Here is a 19,973-nt window from a genome sequence, read left to right on the forward strand (position 1 = left end):
GCTAGTTGGGAAGCAATAGCTAGATCCCTACACCGGATGAGGGTTCCCGAGTATCTCTGCAGAATACTGAAGAGCTACTTTCAGAACCGGACGTTGGTCTACGAAACGCGTGAGGGACAGAAGAGTGTAGGCATAACAGCGGGTGTTCCTCAAGGCTCTATCCTGGGCCCGATGCTGTGGAACGCGATGTACGACGAATTGCTGCAGTTAAGCTTACCAAGAGGAGTGCAGATTGTTGGGTTCGCGGATGACGTCGTGCTCATAGTAATCGGTGAGTCGCTGAACGAAGTGGAAGTACGGGCCTCGGCAGCGATAGAAATGGTCGAAAACTGGATGTGCGAGAGGAAGCTGGCATTAGCTCATCACAAAACTGAAGTGCTGATGATCAGCAACCGAAAGGCGGTACAGCATGTTAAAGTTTCAGTCGGAGAACTCACCATCGACTCGAGACGAGAAGTGAAGCATCTTGGGGTGTTGATCGACGACCGGCTAAACTTCAACAGTCATGTCGACTACGCCTGCGAGAAAGCGGCCAAAGCAATCGCAGCGTTGACCAGGATCATGTCAAACAGATCGGCAGTCAGTAGCGGTACGAGGAGACTCCTTGCCAGCGTGTCGACGTCGGTACTTCGGTACGGCGCTCCTGTCTGGGCAGCTGGACAGCTATCGAAGAGGAACTTGGCGCGGCTGAATAGCACATACAGGCTGATGGCTATGAGAGTAGCCAGTGCATACCGAACCATATCCACGGAAGCGGTCTGCATCATAGTGGGAATGATCCCCATAAAAATCGTACTGGAAGAAGACTGCGAATGTTACAATCGCCGAGGAACGACAGGATCCCGCAAGAATGCGAGAGCTGACTCGATGAGAAAGTGGCAGCTGGACTGGGATAGCGCCGCAAACGGAAGATGGACCCATCGGCTCATTCCAAACGCTTCGGTATGGGTGGACAGAAAACACGGAGAAGTTAACTTCCATCTGACACAGTTCCTGTCAGGCCATGGTTGCTTTAGGAAGTATCTACACCGATTCGGCCACGCAGAGTCCCCACTTTGCCCGGCCTGTCCGAACGAGGAGGAGACACCGGAGCACGTGGTATTCTACTGCCCACGGTTCATGGCGGAACGTAGCGAGATGCAAGCGAGCAGTGTTGGGAATCTGAACGCGAACAACATCATTACGGAGATGTGCCAGAACGAAGTTACGTGGAGCGCGGTGAATAGGTCAGTTGTGCAGATCATGTCGTCGTTGCAGCGAAAATGGCGAGAGGATCAGAGGATGGCTGATCGCGAACGGAGTAGGCATGATCCATCGTCGGGGACATGACCGAGTAGTTCGTGGCGTAGTACCGGTTTTGAGTCGTCGGGGCGCTGGTGAACCGGAAGCCAACCACCAACCGGAATCGCCAGACAGACCTCGGCACTTCACTGGTCGGGATTTTCGGTGTCGGGAGAACTTCCACTGCCGGGGTTGTCTCCGTCGGAGTAGGCTAGGTCCACCGCCGGGGACTAGACCGAGTAGGTCCGCGTAAAAAGCACCGGAGCTTGGTCGTCGGGGCGCCTGTGAACCGGAAGCCGACCTCAACCGGAATCGCAGAACCGACCTCGGCACCTACCCGGGAAGTTCGGTTTCGGAAGATCTTCCACTGTCGGGGAACTCTTCGTCGGAGTAGGATAGATTCACCGCCGGGGACTACCTGAGTAGTACGCGAGAGTGCTAAAGGCTACATGGTCGCTTCCAGAAGACCTGTTTTATCAGCGGAGTAGAGAACTGCATGAGGAGTGTTAGTAACCGTAATCAATCGCTAAATGGCGAACAAATTAGTACTAACACATTACTAACTGGAGCTAAATGGCTCGGCATGTGGCATGGTAAATGTGGCTAACACAGTAGAAGGTCGCTAAATGGCGACTGTTTAATCAAAATAGAATAACAAATTACACGGGAGCCAAACGGCTCAGTATGAAGACTAGAATAACGAATTGGTGATGGTGCACAAGGCACATAACGCCTCCCCTCCGAAGAAATACTGCATGGTTGTACCGGAGGGGAATTTAAGGTGGAGGTGAACTAGGAGAGTGTTTTTAGTGGGTAGGCGCACATTCGAATCCCACACAGCGTCTTTAGAAGATTTTTGGACTCCTAGAATAAAAAAAAAACACACACACACACACACACACACACACACACACACACACACACACACACACACACACACACACACACACACACACACACACACACACACACATACAGACATTTGCTCAGTTCGTTGAGCTGAGTTCAATGGTATATGAGACTCGGCCCTCCGGGCCTCGGATCGAAAGTCGGGTTTTCGAGCGATATTTATACCTTTCTTATGGGTGTAAGAAGGGTAAAAAGGCTTTTCCTACATACATTCCGTGATATTTTTGCTACTGTTTATTAAGCTCAAATATTACAAAGAGATAGTAGTTTTTAAGTATTTGTAGCAATTGCATTTTCGTGTATAACTAACTTGTGAAACCAAATATGATTATGAAAAATCTGTTGACAGACGGCTGAGAAATTTATTATGATACATTTTATCAAAAATCTCTCAAAAGCGTAAATTTCATTACTCCTTAGTACTCGTGGAAAGATATCTCGGAAACAAAATGTCCCAACGGCATGAAATTCAATAGCATACTACTAGGATGCTGTAGCTTTCTTTTGATGCTGAGAGAACTCAAATCGATTGACACACGGCTGATTCATTTATTATGAAGCATTTTGTCAAAGACCTCTTAAAAAGTTAAGTTGTATTACTCCACCCAAGTAACAAAATTAACTTTATAATGCTTTTGAAGTATTCTTCAACGCCTGTTCCTTAAAACCATACATAAACCAAATTGCTCTACATCACGACATCAACTCAACCATAAACCCGCCATAAGATCAAAGAGGCCCATCCTAAGATGCTCTTGGAGAGTTGTTTTTAAATTTCTCTTAAAACTTGTTGTACTTCCCAAGTTGTCCTCAAGGCGAATTGCTCTCTCCTTGTAGAATTCTTCAAGTGCACGATAAAACGATAATAAATTTGTCAGTGTTGTTGCTGATGAAGCTTTTACGTCAACAGAAATGTTTGGTGAATTAAATTGAAATTAAAAACACAATGAAAATGACACATTATTGTAATCGGGATTAATTTATTACACAAATTGGAAATATTTCCAGGATGTAGCAAGGATGCCAAATGCCAAGCAAAATTCATCGTATATATGTTGCAAGATACTTCCAAAAATTGCAACGCGCTTCCATTATAACGCACTAATAAAATAGGGAACGTCCATAAATTACGTCACGCAAAAATTGTCCATTTTCAACCCCCCCCCCCTCCCCCCTATGTCACACTTTTTGTATGGGACCTCTGGAATTTTTGTATGGCTCGTCACACTTTGCTGAACCCCCCCTCCCCCTCAATACGTAACGTAATTTATGGACGTTCCCATATTTAAAAATATTATTCCTGGTCATGCGAACATTGCTCATGAGTTTTCTCAACATGGCTTCCATTGAAATCTAGGCCAGTGGTCGGTCCATCATCGATGGTTTTAATCAACATCACCATAAGATCGTCTTAAATTTCTTTCAACTCATGCCAGAGCTAAAAGCATAACTCAAGAATACTAGGATTTATAACGTTCTCAATGCAGCCTGGTCGGCCTCCATCAAGAACGTCTTAAATTTATTTCATCTTATTTATGCAAGGGTAAGAAGTATTACTCAAGAGTACTCAGGTTTATAACATTCTTGATGTAGGTTTATGCAAACTCCGCCGAGAACGTCATAAATCATGTACGCCAAATTGTAAACAAACAATAAATCATCGCACCGCGGTGGATTTTGTGAACTTCGTGCGATAAAATTCATCAGCAGCAGTGCGATAAATTTCATCAGCCCGGTATCGTTGCCAACCAGGCAGACCTTTTTCGGGAACCGGTCTTGATGTGGTGCAGCGCCTTATTCCTCCGGTCAGCATTTCCAACAGGTAAGTGATTTTGCAGGTCGATTATTTGACACCCGATTACAAGGGAATCGACGTCCTGGATGACCAAACCAACCTCATTTCGGATGCTGCAACCGGAGGAACTTGGCACTGCACCGCGTCGCGGTTGGGTTTCCGGGTAGGTGTTCTTGATTGGAGCGATGAGAATGAAAATCTGATGCTCGAGTTTTTTCTTGTTTTTTCATATACCAAACTGTTCTCATGCGAGAACAGTTGCTCTTGATCAAGAACGGATGATTGAAGATAACTACAAGAACCTTATAAAACTGAAAATAAGTTCAACAGTTCTTGTTGTGTTTATGGTTTTATGAACTGAACGTCAAGTATTCTTGGAGGTGTTTTTAAACCCACATATTGATGAAGAATAGTTATGCTCAGCTGAAACTCCGATAAGATCAACTAGAATATGCAATGTTCCGATAAAACTATCATAAAAACAAATAAAACCAAATAGAATTAGGATTGTTACTTGGGGCAAAGTACTCCCCGAAAGATATCTCGGTTACAAAATGTCCAATCGGAATGAAATTCAAAAGCGTTCTTCTAGGATACAGTAGCTTTCGTTTCGGGCCTAAAGAACCCGAATCGGTTGATAGACGGCTGAGAAATTTATGGTGATAAACTTTGTCAAAAATATCTAAAATAATTAAGTTGTACTACTCCCTAGCACTCTTTGAAAGATATCTCGGTAACCGAACGTCCAATCAAAATAAAATTCAAAAGCGTTCTACTAGGATGTAGTAGTTTTCTTTTGGGGCCTTAAGAACCCAAATCGGTTGGTAGACGGCTGAGATATTGATGGTGATACACTTTGTCAAAAATATCTAAAATAATTAAGTTGTACTACTCCCTAGCACTCTTTGAAAGATATCTCGATAACCGAACGTCCAATCAAAATAAAATTAAATAGCGTTCTACTAGGATGTAGTAGCTTTCATTTGCTTCCAAGAGAACTCAAATCGGTCAACAGACGGCTGAGAACCGTGAGTGACATTTTTTTGTAACACACACACACACACACACACACACACACACACACACACACACACACACACACACACACACACACACACACACACACACACACACACACACACACACACACACACACACACACACACACACACACACACACACACACGCACACACACACACACACACACACACACACACACACACACACACACACACACACACACACACACACACACACACACACACACACACACACAAGGGGTCATTACCCTGGCCGAGGACGTGGAATGCTATCAGCGAAGGAATACAAGGAACGTGCGGAGCATCGTTAGAACGGATTCGTTGTCTAAGTGGCAGCAAGAGTGGGACAATGCGGGAAATGGAAGGTGGACCCATCGGCTCATCCCGAATGTATCTGAGTGGGTGAACAGGAAGCATGGAGAGGTGAACTTTCATCTGACGCAGTTCCTGTCCGGGCACGGCTGCTTTCGGAAATATCTGCATCGGTTTGGTCACGCACCTTCGCCTCTCTGTCCAGAGTGCGGAAACGAAGAAGAGACACCAGAACACGTCGTCTTCGAATGTCCCAGATTCGACGAAGCGCGCAGGGATTTGCCTGGTATGACAGCTGACAATGTCGTCCGCGAAATGTGCCGCGAAGAAGAGAAATGGAACGCTGTCGACCGCGTAGTAAGGCGAATACTGTCCGAGCTGCAAAGGAAATGGCGTGAAGACCAGAGGATCTCTGACCGCGATCGGAGTAGGCTTGATCCACCGTCGGGGACAAGACCGAGTAGACCGTGACGTAGTACTGGTTTGTGGTCGTCGGGGCGCCAGTGAACCGGAAGCCAACCTCCAACCGGAATCGCTGGGTCGACCTCGGCACCTGGCCGGTCGTGATTGAACTGCGCGTTCGGGAGAACTTCCGTTACCGGGGATTTTCTCCGTCGGAGTAGGCTAGGTCCACCGCCGGGGACTAGACAGAGTAGGCCGTGAAAAGCACCGGGGAACGGTCGTTGGGGCGCCTTTGAACCGGAAGCCAGTCTCCAACCGGAATCTCAGGACTGACCTTGACGCCGACCCGGGAAGATCGGTTCGGAAGAACTTCCATCGCCGGGGAACTCTTCGTCGGAGTAGGATGGGTCCACCGCCGGGGGCTATCCGAGTAGCGAGCGACCGTGGTGAACTGATAGTTTTGGACTAACAGGAGCCGAAGTAAGTCGCTTAGTGGCGAAAAAACGTAGAAGATTAACAAATTGCAAATTAACAAATTAACAAATTGTAATGTGCACTGACTGGAGTTGAAGTGTCGCTGAATGGCGACAAAAGTAGGAAAATAACAAATTCACTAACATGAGCTAAATGGCTCAGCACGACGCATGTTGCACGCTGATCGGTGAAACGCTAGAAATTAAACAAATTAATAGCAAGAGCTAAATGGCTCAGCATGAAGGTAGCGAAAGAGCTTAGGAAAGTAGAACAACAAAAGCGTAGAATAACAAATTGGTGATGGTGCACAAGGCACAAAACGCCTCCCCTCCGAAGAAATACTGCATGGTGGTACCGGAGGGGAATTTAAGGTGGAGGTGAACTAGGAGAGTGTTTTTAGTGGGTAGGCGCACATTCGAATCCCACACAGCGTCTTTAGAAGATTTTTGGACTCCTAGAATAAAAAAAAAACACACACAAGGGGCAGCAGGGACAGGAGTCCAGGGGCTTGACGAACCCCCCCCCCTTCTGCGAGTCGGGTGGAAGCTTGGGAGTTTTTCCTAAGCGAAAACCGTTCACACACCCGTGTGGATTACCACCTTTGGCTGTTCCTTCGGGGAGTGACCGAGCTTCTGGCTTCCAGACTGCTCAAGCGGAGGATGCCTAGGATGTGGCGGGGTTTCAACAGTGGGCTCTGTTGGATCCTCATAAAAAGCCACACATCTGCAAGCAACTCCGTACAAGCGACCTGGTACCGCTTTCAAAGTGCCTTAGCCCAAACACCCGGAGTGCCAACCGGCACATCAGGATTGATGCCAGTAACATCCTGATTATGGTATACTGGTCAACGCAAACGACAATGGACTACGGACTACGGATCGGATGACGACGATGGGCTGACATTCGTGCCATTCTGCTCCCTGAGTAAGGAAGGGTGACACCTACTTGAAACGGCGAGCGGGCTAATGGTGCGTCTGCCTCCGTCCCGGTAAAACCTTGGCAGGCCTCCGGATACGTTCTTCATCTGTCCATCATTTTTGATGGGTACTAGGCTCGGATGTAACACTCCCGACTTGCGCTGATCTGGCTCTGGACACGAACCCCATGAAGGTTCGTGTTCAACCCTCGCTTGGCCGCCCTGTTTCATAGACAACCAAGAGATCACGAAAGCGACTACGTACAGCGGGTGGAGATAGCGGCCCGGAGGGGGGACCCAATAACATGGAAGGAGAAAACGGAAGTAACAGCGGAAAGGTGGCGAATCCGTTCGCCAGAGGAGGATTGCTGAGGTCTCCGCCTCAGCAAACAGAAGGTGCAGAACCGCGGCAAGAAGCGGCTTCACAACAAAGTGCGGTACACTCGGAGCAGCTGCCGACGAATAGTGGATGGAGCGTGCCTCAACAACACCCGAAGGTAGTTGCGGCGAAAAACTTGACGGATGACCTACACGAGTTCGTCGAAAAAAAGCACAACGTGCACAAGGACATCAAGGACTTGGTGTTGAAGATTAGGAGGGCTCTTGGAGCTGCCGTGAAAGAATGGCACAGCGTGATGCAGAGAGCGGATGAGGCAGAGAGCGCATTAGCAGCGACTAAAAACGATCTTGCAGCAGCTACGCAGCGGCAGCAGCAACGACCCACGGTCGAAAATATGGAGACGCCGAAAAACCATCGGAATACTCGCTCGGAAAAAAGAGGCAGAGATACGCCAGTTGAAGAGGAAGTCCCGAAGAAACAAAGAAGTGAACGGGAGCGCGCCAGCAATCGGAGAGATGATGGATGGCGCACTGTAGAGAGCCAGCAGGCGAAGAAGAAGAAGCGAAAGGAGAAGGAAGAACAGAAAAAAGAAGAAAAGAGGAAGGAACAGGAGAAGAAAGAAAATCGCCGGCCCCCTAGGCAGAGGAAGAAGGGTGATGCACTGGTCGTCGAGGCGAAGGACAAGACGACGTACGCTGCGCTCCTCAGGAAAGTGAGGGAGGACCCGGAGCTAAAAGAGTTGGGTGAAAACGTGGTAAAGACCAGGCGCACCCAGAAAGGAGAGATGCTGTTCGAGCTCAAGAAGGATCCGGCGATTAAGAGCTCAGAGTACCGGGAGCTCATTGCGAAATCCTTAGGCAGCGAGGCCACCGTGAGAACACTTTCACAGGAGGCAGTGCTCGAGGTCAAGGATTTGGACGAGGTCACGACTGAGGAAGAGCTGAGAGCCGCATTGACCGAGCAGTGCAACTTGGAAGTACCGGTGACAATCTGAATCAGGAGATCGTTTGCAGGTACTCAGACGGCGGCAATCCGACTACCAGTAGATGCGGCCAACAAGATTGTGGTAGCCGGCAAGATCAAGGTCGGATGGGCGGTGTGCCCGCTGCGACTGGCTCCCCGAGTCACCAAGAAAATGGAGAGGTGTTTCAGGTGCATGGAATTTGGTCACCAGTCAAGACACTGCAAGGGTCCAGATAGGTCCAAACGGTGCTGGAACTGCGGCGAAAACGAACACGTTGCTCGAGACTGCACGAAGCAACCCAAGTGCATGCTGTGCAAGTTGGAGGAAGGAAATGGCCACCGGACGGGAGGCTATAAATGCCCGGCCTACAAAAAGGCGAAGGCAGGCCAACAATGATGCAGATAACGCAAATTAATCTGAATCATTGCGACATCGCACAGCAACTGTTGTGGCAGTCGACAACAGAGACGAAGTGTGATGTTGCGATCATCGCAGAGCCGTATCGGGTTCCTCCTGAGAACGGCAATTGGGTAGCGGATATAGCAGGATTGGCAGCTATACAAGTTATGGGCAGATTCCCTATAGAGGAAGTGGTGGAAAACTCTTACGAAGGTTTCGTGATCGCCAAAGTTAACGGTGTCTTCGTATGTAGCTGCTATGCGCCTGAAAGATGGACCGAGGAGCAATACAACCGGATGTTGGATGCACTCACTGACACGCTGGTAGGACGTAGGCCAGTAGTCATCGGCGGCGATTTCAACGCCTGGGCCGTTGAGTGGGGCAGCCGGCAAACCAATGCAAGAGGATATAGTCTACTTGAAGCTCTGGCGAAGCTGGACGTAAAGCTGTGCAATGTAGGAACAGTCAGCACATTCCGCAAAGACGGTCGTGAATCCATCATCGACATTACATTTTGTAGTCCATCGTTGATGGAAGACATGGACTGGAGGGTGAGTGAAGAATACTCCCACAGCGACCACCAGGCGATCCTCTACAAGATAGGCCAGAGAGCTCCTACGTCCATACAGAGAACTAGGACTTATGAGCGGAAGTGGAAGACGAAGGACTTCGACAAGGAGACTTTTATCGAGGCACTTCGGCCAAATAGCGATGCGGCAAACCTCGACCCAGGGTGGTTGACGGAAGCGCTAGCAACGGCATGTGATGCAGCAATGCCGAGGAAGATTGAACCTAGGAACGCTAGACGCCCAGCGTACTGGTGGAATGCGACGCTCAGCACCCTTCGTGCGACTTGCCTCCGAGCTAGGAGACGAGTTCAGAGGGCAAGAACTGGTGCCGATAGAGAAGAGCGCAAGGTTGCGTTCCGTGAAGCTAGAGTTACCTTCAAACGAGCTATCAAGCAGAGCAAGGCGAACTGTTACAAGGAGCTATGCCAGGAAGCCGACGCTAACCCCTGGGGAAATGCCTACCGCATCATAATGGCAAAGCTGAAGGACCCAATGACGCCAGTAGAAATGTGCCCAGACAAACTGAAGGTTATCGTGGAGGGTTTGTTTCCAAAACACGATACAACAACGTTACCACCTACGCCGTATAGCGAGGGCGATGCGGAATTTGACGTAAACCGACTGGTCTCCAACGACGAGCTCGTTGACGTGGCGAAAGCATTGAAGGTGAAGAAGGCTCCCGGTCCGGATGGAATCCCCAACGTGGCATTGAAAGCAGCGATCCTGGAGTATCCCGATATGTTCAGGTCAGTGTTGCAGAAATGCCTGGAGGAAGGCATCTTTCCGGATATATGGAAGGTCCAAAAACTAGTGCTGCTGCCAAAACCAGGAAAGCAGCCGAGAGATCCAGCATCGTACAGGCCGATCTGTCTGTTGGATACGCTCGGAAAACTTCTGGAGAGGATTATCCTTAACAGGCTGACCGAGTATACCGAAAGTGTGAGAGGGCTGTCCACGATGCAGTTCGGCTTCCGCAAGGGAAAATCGACAGTTGACGCAATTCGGACCGTCGTTGAGATGGCGGAAAGGGCATCCTTACAAAAGCGGAGAGGAGATCGCTACTGCGCCGTGGTAACGATAGACGTTAAAAACGCGTTTAACAGCGCCAGTTGGGAAGCTATCGCCGTAGCCCTGCATAATATGCGGGTCCCCGAGTATCTGTGTAGGATTCTTAGGAACTACTTCCAGAACAGAGTCCTTGTGTACGAAACCAACGTAGGACAGAGGTCGTTTAGAGTGACAGCAGGTGTTCCACAAGGGTCAATACTTGGCCCTACGCTCTGGAACGCAATGTACAACGGTGTGTTAACACTGAAGCTTCCGGCAGGTGTCGTTATCGTTGGGTTCGCGGACGACGTTGTATTAGCGGTATCTGGCGAATCAATAGATGAAGTCGAAGTGCTGGTATCGGAGGCAATCGACACAGTCGAAAGATGGATGAATGGAGTGAAGCTGCAGATAGCCCATCACAAGACAGAAGTGCTCGTAGTCAGTAACCGCAAAGCAGTGCAAAGGTTGGAGATCACGATCGGAGAGGAGAGAATTTCATCGCAGCGCGCTTTGAAGCACCTGGGCGTGATGGTCGACGACCGCTTAAACTTTAACGCGCACGTTGACTACGCCTGCGAAAAGGCGGCGAAGGCGGTTAACACAGTAGCGAGGATTATGCCAAACGCGGGCGGTCCAAGAAGCAGTAAGAGGCGCCTCTTGGCAAATGTTGCAACCTCAATACTTAGGTATGGAGTGCCAGCCTGGGCTCCGGCGCTAAAAACGAAGAGAAACCGTGGAAAGCTGGACAGTGTGTTCCGGCTCATGGCTATGAGAGTCGCGAGTGCGTACAGAACAATCTCTTCGGAGGCTGTATGCGTTATCGCTGGAATGATGCCCATCTGCATTACCCTAGAGGAAGACGTCGAGTGCTATCGGCGGAGTAACGCAAGGAACACGAGAGCAGCTGCTAGAATGGACTCGCTGGTGAAGTGGCAACATGTGTGGGACAATGCGGCGAACGGAAGGTGGACCCACCGACTGATTCCAAATGTGTCGGCGTGGGTGAACAGGAAGCATGGGGAGGTGAACTTCCATCTGACGCAGTTTCTGTCCGGGCATGGCTGTTTCCGGAAGTACCTGTTTCGATTCGGTCACGCGTCTTCCCCTCTGTGTCCGGAGTGTGTGAACGTGGAGGAAACACCGGCGCACGTCGTCTTCGAATGCCCTAGGTTATCGGAGATGCGCAGGGTTATGCGCGGCCTGACGGTCGACAACATTGTCGAGGAGATGTGTCGCTACGAAGACACGTGGAACGCTGTCGACAGAGCAGTAACGGGGATGCTGTCCGCGCTGCAGAGGAAGTGGCGAGAAGACCAAAGAGTATAGGGCCGCGATCGGAGTAGGCTTGATCCACCGCCGGGGACTTGACCGAGTCGTCCGTTGCGTAGTACCGGTTATAGGTCGTCGGGGCGCCGGTGAACCGGAAGTCTACCACCAACCGGAATCGCCGGGCCGACTTCGGCACCTTACTGGTCGGAATGAAAACATCGGTGTCGAGAGAACTTCCACCGTCGGGGTCTTTCTCTGTCGGAGTAGGCTAGGTCCGTCCACCGCCGGGGACTAGACCGAGTAGACCGCGAAAAAGCACCGGTGCTTGGTCGTCAGGGCGCCTGTGAACCGGAAGCCAGTCTCCAACCGGAATCGCAGGACCGACCTTGGCACCAGCCTGGGAAGTATCGGTAACGGAAGAAGTTTCAGTGTCGAGGAACTCTTCGTCGGATAGGGTAGATCCACCGTCGGGGACTATCCGAGTCGTGCACGAAAAGCCGGAGTGCTAAATGGCACACGGACGGCAATAGAATAAAAAATTTGGTGTATGTTTGTATTAACTGTGTCGCTGAATGGCGATAGGTTAGATACCAACACTAGAACGATTAGAATAATAAATTTTGAAGCGACAAAATGTGCATGAGCACAGAAAAAGAAGAGCGCATGAGCGCATTGTCCCCCCTGAAGCAGTCGCATCAGTGGTACCAGGGGGATCCAGGCAAGTAGCAGAGTTTTTCCATTCGGTTTTCTCTGCTGAGGGAGGTAGTGAGGAAAAAAAACACACACACACACACACACACACACACACACACACACACACACACACACACACACACACACACACACACACACACACACACACACACACACACACACACACACACACACACACACACACACACACACACACACACACACACACACACACACACACACACACACACACACACACACACACACACACACACACACACACACACACACACATACACACACACGCACATACAGACATTTGCTCAATTCGTCGAGCTGAGTTGATTGGTATATGTGACCCGGCCCTGCGGGCCTCGGATCGAAAGTCGGTTTTCCAAGCGGTATTTATACCCTTCTTATGGGTGTATTCTTTAGCTAAATACTATAAAAGTTCTTGAGCAATAAATTTCCGATTGATCGAATACAATGCACCACCCACACCCAGTAAACACACGATCGCATTATGATGTTGAATAGGATGCTAAAAGTGGAGGCGATATGCGTACACTTTACACGCGGTTAAATGGAAGCGTGTACGCATATGGCCTCCACTTAAGCATCATATTTGTTGGTGGGGGCGATATTTTACACCCGCCGCCAATGGATGTTCGGGCTGACGTCGCCGCCAACTACGCACGACCGAGAGATAGCAAATCACAAAACAAATACAGTCATGATATTGTAATCATTCCACAACCAACCGTTTTCCCAATAAAGTCGTTCATTGAAGTTGTTCCGCTTTTCTTTCTGCTGTCGCGCGTCCCCAGTCGGTTGTCTCCCGTCGTCGGACATTCCGCTGTGCACCTGTTTCCGCCGGTTTGCCAACAGGTTATGGGCCCAGCACGCTTCCACTGCGCAGAAGAAAAGTAAGTTTTGTGTTCGCGAAAACGATCGGGGAATCTTCCCGCCGGGTGAAAAGTTTTGTGCTTTGTCGTTGGCGTTGGTTCGGTTTTCGGCGCGTGTGTTGGTGTGGCTGTATCGATCCCCGTTCAGAGCACGGAGCTAAGGGAGCGGAAGAGTTGGCTGACTGAAAACTGAAAAGCAGTGCAGTGAAGAAGAAGAACTTGATCGGCAGAAAATTCCGCCGCCGGGAACTTGATTGGCTCGGTGTGCAGTTTTGTTCGGTGCGTGATAGTTTTTCTCTGGTGGCTGCTGCGAAAGTGGACTCCGGATGTGAGGACGTTTGTTTTGAAAGCATCCAAGACGATTTCGTTGTGCTAGTAGTAGTGCAGCAGGACTGCGACACTGATTGTAGTAGATTGTAGTGAGACGTGAAGAGTGAGAAGTTGTTTTGGATCAACAGTGCTGGTCAGAAGTTTGTTTACGGTACAGGACGAAGCAAAAATGGCTGAGAAAATTTCGTTCCCGCTCCTCAACAACGGCAATTATTCCACTTGGAAAGTGCGGATGGAGATGTTGTTGACTCGCGACGACTATTGGTTTGCGGTGGAGGACCCGAAACCCGAACCGGTAACCTCGGATTGGAGGAAGGCGAATCAGAAAGCGTTGGCCACGATCGTGTTATTTCTGGAGGATAGCCAGATGAATCTGGTGAAGGGCGTCACGACGGCGCGTGATGCATGGACCAAGCTGAAATCGTACCATGAGAAGGCAAATATGACATCCCGTGTGTCGCTCTTAAAGCGCATTTGCAGTCTTAACCTGGTCGAAGGACGTGCAGAGGGACCGGACATGGAAAGACATCTTTACGAACTGGATGAACTCTTCGACCGCCTGCAGTGTGCGGGACAAGTGCTGGAACCGTCGTTGAAGATCGCCATGGTTCTCCGGAGTCTCCCAGATTCCTACGACGTTTTGGTGACTGCGCTGGAGAGTCGGAAGGATGAAGATCTAACGATGGAGATCGTCAAGCAGAAGCTGCTCGATGAATGGCAGCGCAGAACGGAGCGGTCGGTAAGTTCCTCTTTCGGTACAGGCGAAAGCGCATTGAAATCGGTAGCAAAGCGACAGGAGGAGAAAATTTGCTTCCACTGTCGGAAGCCGGGACATTTCCGGCGAAATTGTCGTCTGTTCTTGAAGCAGCGAGGCGACGAGGATGAAGGTACCGCGGAGGCCAAACAAGCAACGGAAAAGGAAAGAAGCGTCTGTTTTGCAGTCAGGAAGAATCGGCAGAAGGGTCGTTGGATCATTGACAGCGGCTGTTCAGGTCACATGACCAATGACAAGGAATTCTTCAGCAAACTGGAAAAGGCGGACGTCGACGTAGTACTGGCTGATGGTTCCGTTGTGAAGGCTGCTGGTGTCGGTGAAGGATCAATCCAGTGTATTGATGGAGCCGAGAATCCGAAGAAGATATTTGTCAAGAATGTGTTGTTTATACCGAGCTTGTACAGCGGACTGCTTTCCGTTCGCACACTGCTGCAGAAAGGATTCAAGGTGGAGTTCGGAGCATCAAGTTGCAGCATCATCGGTCAAGCAGGAGGTGTAGTGGCTCTTGGAGAACTACGCGAGAATCTGTTCGAGCTGAAGATGGGAAGAGGATTGCCGAAGAACGAAGCCAAGTGTTTGCCAAGCTGCAGTTTTGTCAGGAGCGAGAAGCTGAAGAAGATGAACGCCAAGCAACAGGATTCTGGATCCGGAGATCGAAGTCAGGAGGAGCTGAAGGTGCCGCAAGAAAGTGAGGAGTTCCAAGACTGTGAAGATGAAGATTTCGAATACTGGATGAAGGTCATCGATTGTCGCAGGAACGGATTACTGAACAACCATGTTGAGATGGGGAAGATGCGCGTGAGCGATGCGTCAGCCACCCAGATCGAGTCTTCGCAGTATCCATGATGAGGCAGCGAGTTCCGAAGGAAGTAAGATGATCGGCAGGATGAAAAAAAATCGAGGAGGAGTGTTGGTGGGGGCGATATTTTACACCCGCCGCCAATGGATGTTCGGGCTGACGTCGCCGCCAACTACGCACGACCGAGAGATAGCAAATCACAAAACAAATACAGTCATGATATTGTAATCATTCCACAACCAACCGTTTTCCCAATAAAGTCGTTCATTGAAGTTGTTCCGCTTTTCTTTCTGCTGTCGCGCGTCCCCAGTCGGTTGTCTCCCGTCGTCGGACATTCCGCTGTGCACCTGTTTCCGCCGGTTTGCCAACAATATTCACATTATGTAAGAATTCGTGTTAGCTGGGTAAGTGCTCGAGTATGTGTTATCGTACTTCGATCCGCTAAACTCAATCCAAACATCTAATTCTTAACAGTTTGCAATATCGCGTAGATATAGGGTGATATGATTAAACTGGAATTTTAAAAGAAAATACTTAAGAAATATTGCAATGTTATTTTATTATCCTTCCGTAGCTCGCGCGGTTGGCCATCACCGTCAGCACCACGCTTATGCTGAGTACATAAAGTGAGATTTTTTCAACGTGTTGTACAAAATACAACAGCGCGATCATTCGAGGGTTAAAGAAAAAATAGAATATTTCAGAAATAAATTTTTACTTCTTCGAAATACGAGAAAACTGTAGCTATAGTTCGCATTAACCCCCCTTAAGGTAATTTTTGTTTCAAACCGTATACTACGTCTGCGAGCTGCTCCCAACGTGTTGAAGAATTATAAAGACAACAATGATAATAGTGTTATAAGCGGCGCAGCCGAAATTTTTTTTAGAATAAGGTTACTGAGGAAAATTTGTCCATCAAGTTTGACAATAAATGGTTTTCAATGTAGTCAGATTAACGAAAATAGTGACTTTAGTGATCAATTTACTGAAAAAAGTGACTTTAGTGACTTTTTCATGCAAATATTGTCAGATTTCTTGAAACGTAAACACCGCGCGGTCGTTGAAATGTTTCCAAAAGGGGCTTTGCACAAAAGTTCACTCGTTCTATCGTTTTCGAAAGGAACAGCCGCACCGTAGGAAACGCCGCAATGTTATTTCCCATAAGGATGAAGTAAAGTGGGAGTGAAAACCGCGGCTGTACCTTTCGGAAGCTATAGGCCGCGTGCACTTTTGTGCAAATTCCTCAATAATGACTTTTTAGTGACCGACTCAAAAATAATGACGAAATCACTAAAAAGTGACTCGCTACCAGGCCTGCAAAACATGACGGTGGATAAGTCCATTGCAATATAAACATGTTGCAACCTCAGGTTGCAACGAGTGAACGGCCGCTGTATTGCGATCCTTTTCTGAAATTCGCATACCGGTCAACTTGTGCGCCGACAGACCATGCGCCGGGTTATGCGCCATACAAAATGTAAATAAACAAGTGTCAAAACGTTTCGCGCCAAGAGCTCTATCTCTCTTAGGGTTCGGTTCCATTTTTTGTCTAAGACATTAAACTTCCTTATGTCTGGAAATAATGTACAAAAAAGATATTATTGACGTAAATAACAACGCTTTTACTTCATTAAACCACTGATTAATAGTGATTTCAGGCCAAACATTTCAATAGGTCCTATCTGCATTTGAGAGGCTCTCTTTGTTCACTTTCTCTTTCAATGGATCACTAAAATAACTAAAACGGCCGCTATGAAATGAACAGACTGCTGTCACTGTGTTACTGTCCATATACGGTGGCACTTTTGTTTTGATGCGGTGAGTAGCGGAAAAGTCGGCTTCAATGATCCATTATTGCAATGTAATGGTACTCTTTTCAACTATTTTTGCAGTACAAATCAAAAGACGATTGTTTTGACCATCTTTAATGCAAGGAGACAATCATAATACAAATAAACAGCTGAGATATTAACGAAAGAGAGGGAAACCAAAGAGAGCCTCTCTTCTGCATATAGGACCTTTAGACATGTTTGGCCAGATTTGTCTAGTGAAAAACTTGGCACATAGGCTGTCGGCGCGCAAATTGTGCGTTGGTGTGTGGATGAGTTAATCGTCGCAAAGTGCCCAACACACGGCGCGCAACCTAGAGGTCGAAGAGAAGCTTGTCGAAATGCTAAAAATTCCCGAGAAGCTCAATACTTCTGACCATGGTTTACGTGATGTTAATATTTACGCAATGAAAACGTTGCGTTAATAGTTAGAGCTGTACCTACCTTCAGGAAAGCTTTCCTATTACATCCTGTTGTGCATAGAATTGGCATTTTTGGAGATCCTAACACTAATCAACTAATTTCGATGAAAATTTTATTTCGCATTTATTTTTACACACGTTTTCACATCCACTTCTTGCCCGGTTTTGATAGATGCGAATGAATGTTTGTTATTCAGACGGTCCAGACGTCTGCTTCGGATACTTCACAGCAGCCCATGTTCTAAATTTCACAGGTAAGGCCCATCAGACAAAGTGGTGTTTGTTTGCAAACAGTGTCTTTAGTTCAACCGAACCTGTGAATAATTGACATCGACAGCAGCCGTTACATAAATAACACATTTTTGTTCATGCTCGTGAAGCCGTGGAGCGAATTCTCTGTGAAACTTCACAGAGATTAAATTTTGAGCGCATAGGCCTTTTCATATGACAGGTTCGTGCATCTGTTTACAAAGGTTGAAAAAAAATAGCTGCATTTGTCATCTCTATATTTATTTATCAGAAGTTTCTGTTCTTTTGTTGGGTTAACAGCGAAAACTGTAGCCAGTCATAGAAAAATAGTTATTGCTGTTTATACACCTAAAATGGATAGTGAGGTAAACGTACTGTATAAATTAAAAAATCATTAATAATTTTAAGTTTCCGTTTTCAGCCTCCATCGGACGGATATTTGATTGATCTTATCGATAACGAGTGGCTCACAGATGAGCTTCCTCACGATCAGATAACGGTCCCTTTCGAAAAGCTCCCCGATCCGGAAGCTGATAATGGAGACTCCCATCTTACGCTTACCGAGCAGGAGCAAAAATGGACGGATCTTGCGTTTTCTACGCTTGCCCCCGAACTGTCGATATCGGACCAGCTCAATATGAATGGTGTATAAATTGTTGAATGAGTCATTGCAAAGTCCTGTACGAACAATATAAACATTAAAAGGTTCACAATGAATAGGAATCTTCATTCTTCGACGGCCTTGACCGAATTTGCCAGAGACTTCGATGAAGAACCGGAAACCATGTTTTCCAAGTTTGTGACTAAATTTACGACTGGCATTTACAACAGTGGTAGCAGCACATCAAATCTTGTTAAAACAGAAGATAAAATAGTCAAGAGTGATATTAGTGGCGAAATAACATTTAAAGTGGAACAAGCAGATACCAGCGCAGACAATGTCCAATCTTTGGACAATGCTTCCAGTCAGTTAAGCAACAATTTGTCAACGTCGTCCGAAGAGTCTCAGTCGGATATTATAGTATCTCGAGGGAGAACCTCCATCAACGTTTTGAAACGGCTGATAAATTTGGTGTCGCAAAAACCAACTGTGAGTATATTTAGCTAAGCCAAGGGCCATGGTCATTCCAACCCGACGAAAAAAAATGTTAATTGCTTTGCCACTGTTGCTGTTATGGTTGTAACTAAAGAAACTTCTACACATGGTGCAATTCTACAATTATTGTTCTCTATGCTAATTGGGAGGAAATAACAATTTGAACGGCACACATTAATATAAAGTTTTTGCCAGGAACCGGTGATGAAATTTCTTTTGTTTAAACATGACAAAATGTATGTAATTTAATAATTAGCTGTCCCATGTACTGTTTTTATCTACATAGTTTCGTTTCCTTGACTTAAATAATGGTTTAACCGATAAGTTTGCGTGACGTTAATAAAAATTACAATTACAATTACATACATGCAATTCAGCATTATAATTTTTATTTTGTATAACTCATTTCGGTATCATAATGACCTACTTTTCCGCACTGGTTTCGAGACTCGTGGTCGAGCAGTTAGCGGCGTTTAGGTGTCTTGTAAGCTCCGGAGTGTAGGTTCGATTCTCGCTCCAGTCGGGGAAAACTTTTCGACAAACGATGTTAGTGTAGTGAATGACATTTAGCGTACAATCAATCTGTATGGGGCTTCTCTCGATCGGTGAAACGATTGAGATGTAAGCTAATACTAATCGAGTCTGGTTTATTAAAAATCAATTTGGGTTACATTCTGTTCTATTGCGTGTGTGGATGGAATGTGGAGTACAATAGTGTGTTGTGTTGAGAGAATTCAGAGAGCTATTGCAAATACTATTGATAATCGTTTTCGGTGTATTGGGGTACCTATCGGTCGTGGATGCAGCAGCCTGATCGGATGCTGTGGATGTCGCACCGATTGGTGATGCAACACAGTTGAAGCTGATGATGCTACAGTACTCCCCTCCTAGACTTGGTTTCCTTCTAGCGGTAGCGGAGTGGAATAACGACTCGTCGACCAGAACGAGTGACCCTAGTCGATGGAGTCGTAGCGGATGTTGTGGCTGCCGAATCTGGTGCACTCGGTGAATCCTGATCGTCCAGTGTGTAGGCGGGTTTCAGGCGGTCGACCGAAACGTTTACTGTCCGCCCTTTGATGCATACGCTGAAGAATTTTTCACCTCGGCTTACCACCTCGAAAGGTCCTTCGTAAGGAGGTGATAACGATGGCCGA

The 19,973-nt window shown here is 47.5% G+C and overlaps 3 protein-coding genes across 3 annotated transcripts in view; 2 read left to right on the top strand and 1 right to left on the bottom strand.

Annotated features, from left to right (window-relative positions):
- The window catches only part of LOC109415011 (cytoplasmic tRNA 2-thiolation protein 1), a 55,130-nt gene extending 37,431 nt beyond the window's left edge, over window positions 1-17,699 (bottom strand). The window contains exon 1 of the mRNA XM_062851888.1: window positions 17,497-17,699. Coding sequence (XP_062707872.1) covers window positions 17,497-17,544 — 48 coding nt within the window. The 5' untranslated portion in view covers window positions 17,545-17,699. The remainder of the gene's footprint in view (window positions 1-17,496) is intronic.
- A 229-nt stretch (window positions 17,700-17,928) lies between these two features.
- LOC115266629 (anaphase-promoting complex subunit 13) lies at window positions 17,929-18,436 on the top strand. The gene is made up of 2 exons (XM_029873131.2): window positions 17,929-18,088; window positions 18,145-18,436. The coding sequence occupies exons 1-2, from the start codon at window positions 18,077-18,079 to the stop codon at window positions 18,373-18,375; spliced, it is 243 nt and encodes an 80-aa protein (XP_029728991.2). The 5' UTR covers window positions 17,929-18,076; the 3' UTR covers window positions 18,376-18,436.
- The window catches only part of LOC109415105 (putative 1-phosphatidylinositol 3-phosphate 5-kinase), a 129,430-nt gene continuing 127,892 nt past the window's right edge, over window positions 18,436-19,973 (top strand). The window contains exon 1 of the mRNA XM_029873130.2: window positions 18,436-18,813. Coding sequence (XP_029728990.2) covers window positions 18,436-18,813 — 378 coding nt within the window. The remainder of the gene's footprint in view (window positions 18,814-19,973) is intronic.

Source organism: Aedes albopictus, chromosome 2, assembly GCF_035046485.1.
Source record: "Aedes albopictus strain Foshan chromosome 2, AalbF5, whole genome shotgun sequence".
Classification (NCBI taxonomy): Eukaryota; Metazoa; Arthropoda; class Insecta; order Diptera; family Culicidae; genus Aedes; species Aedes albopictus.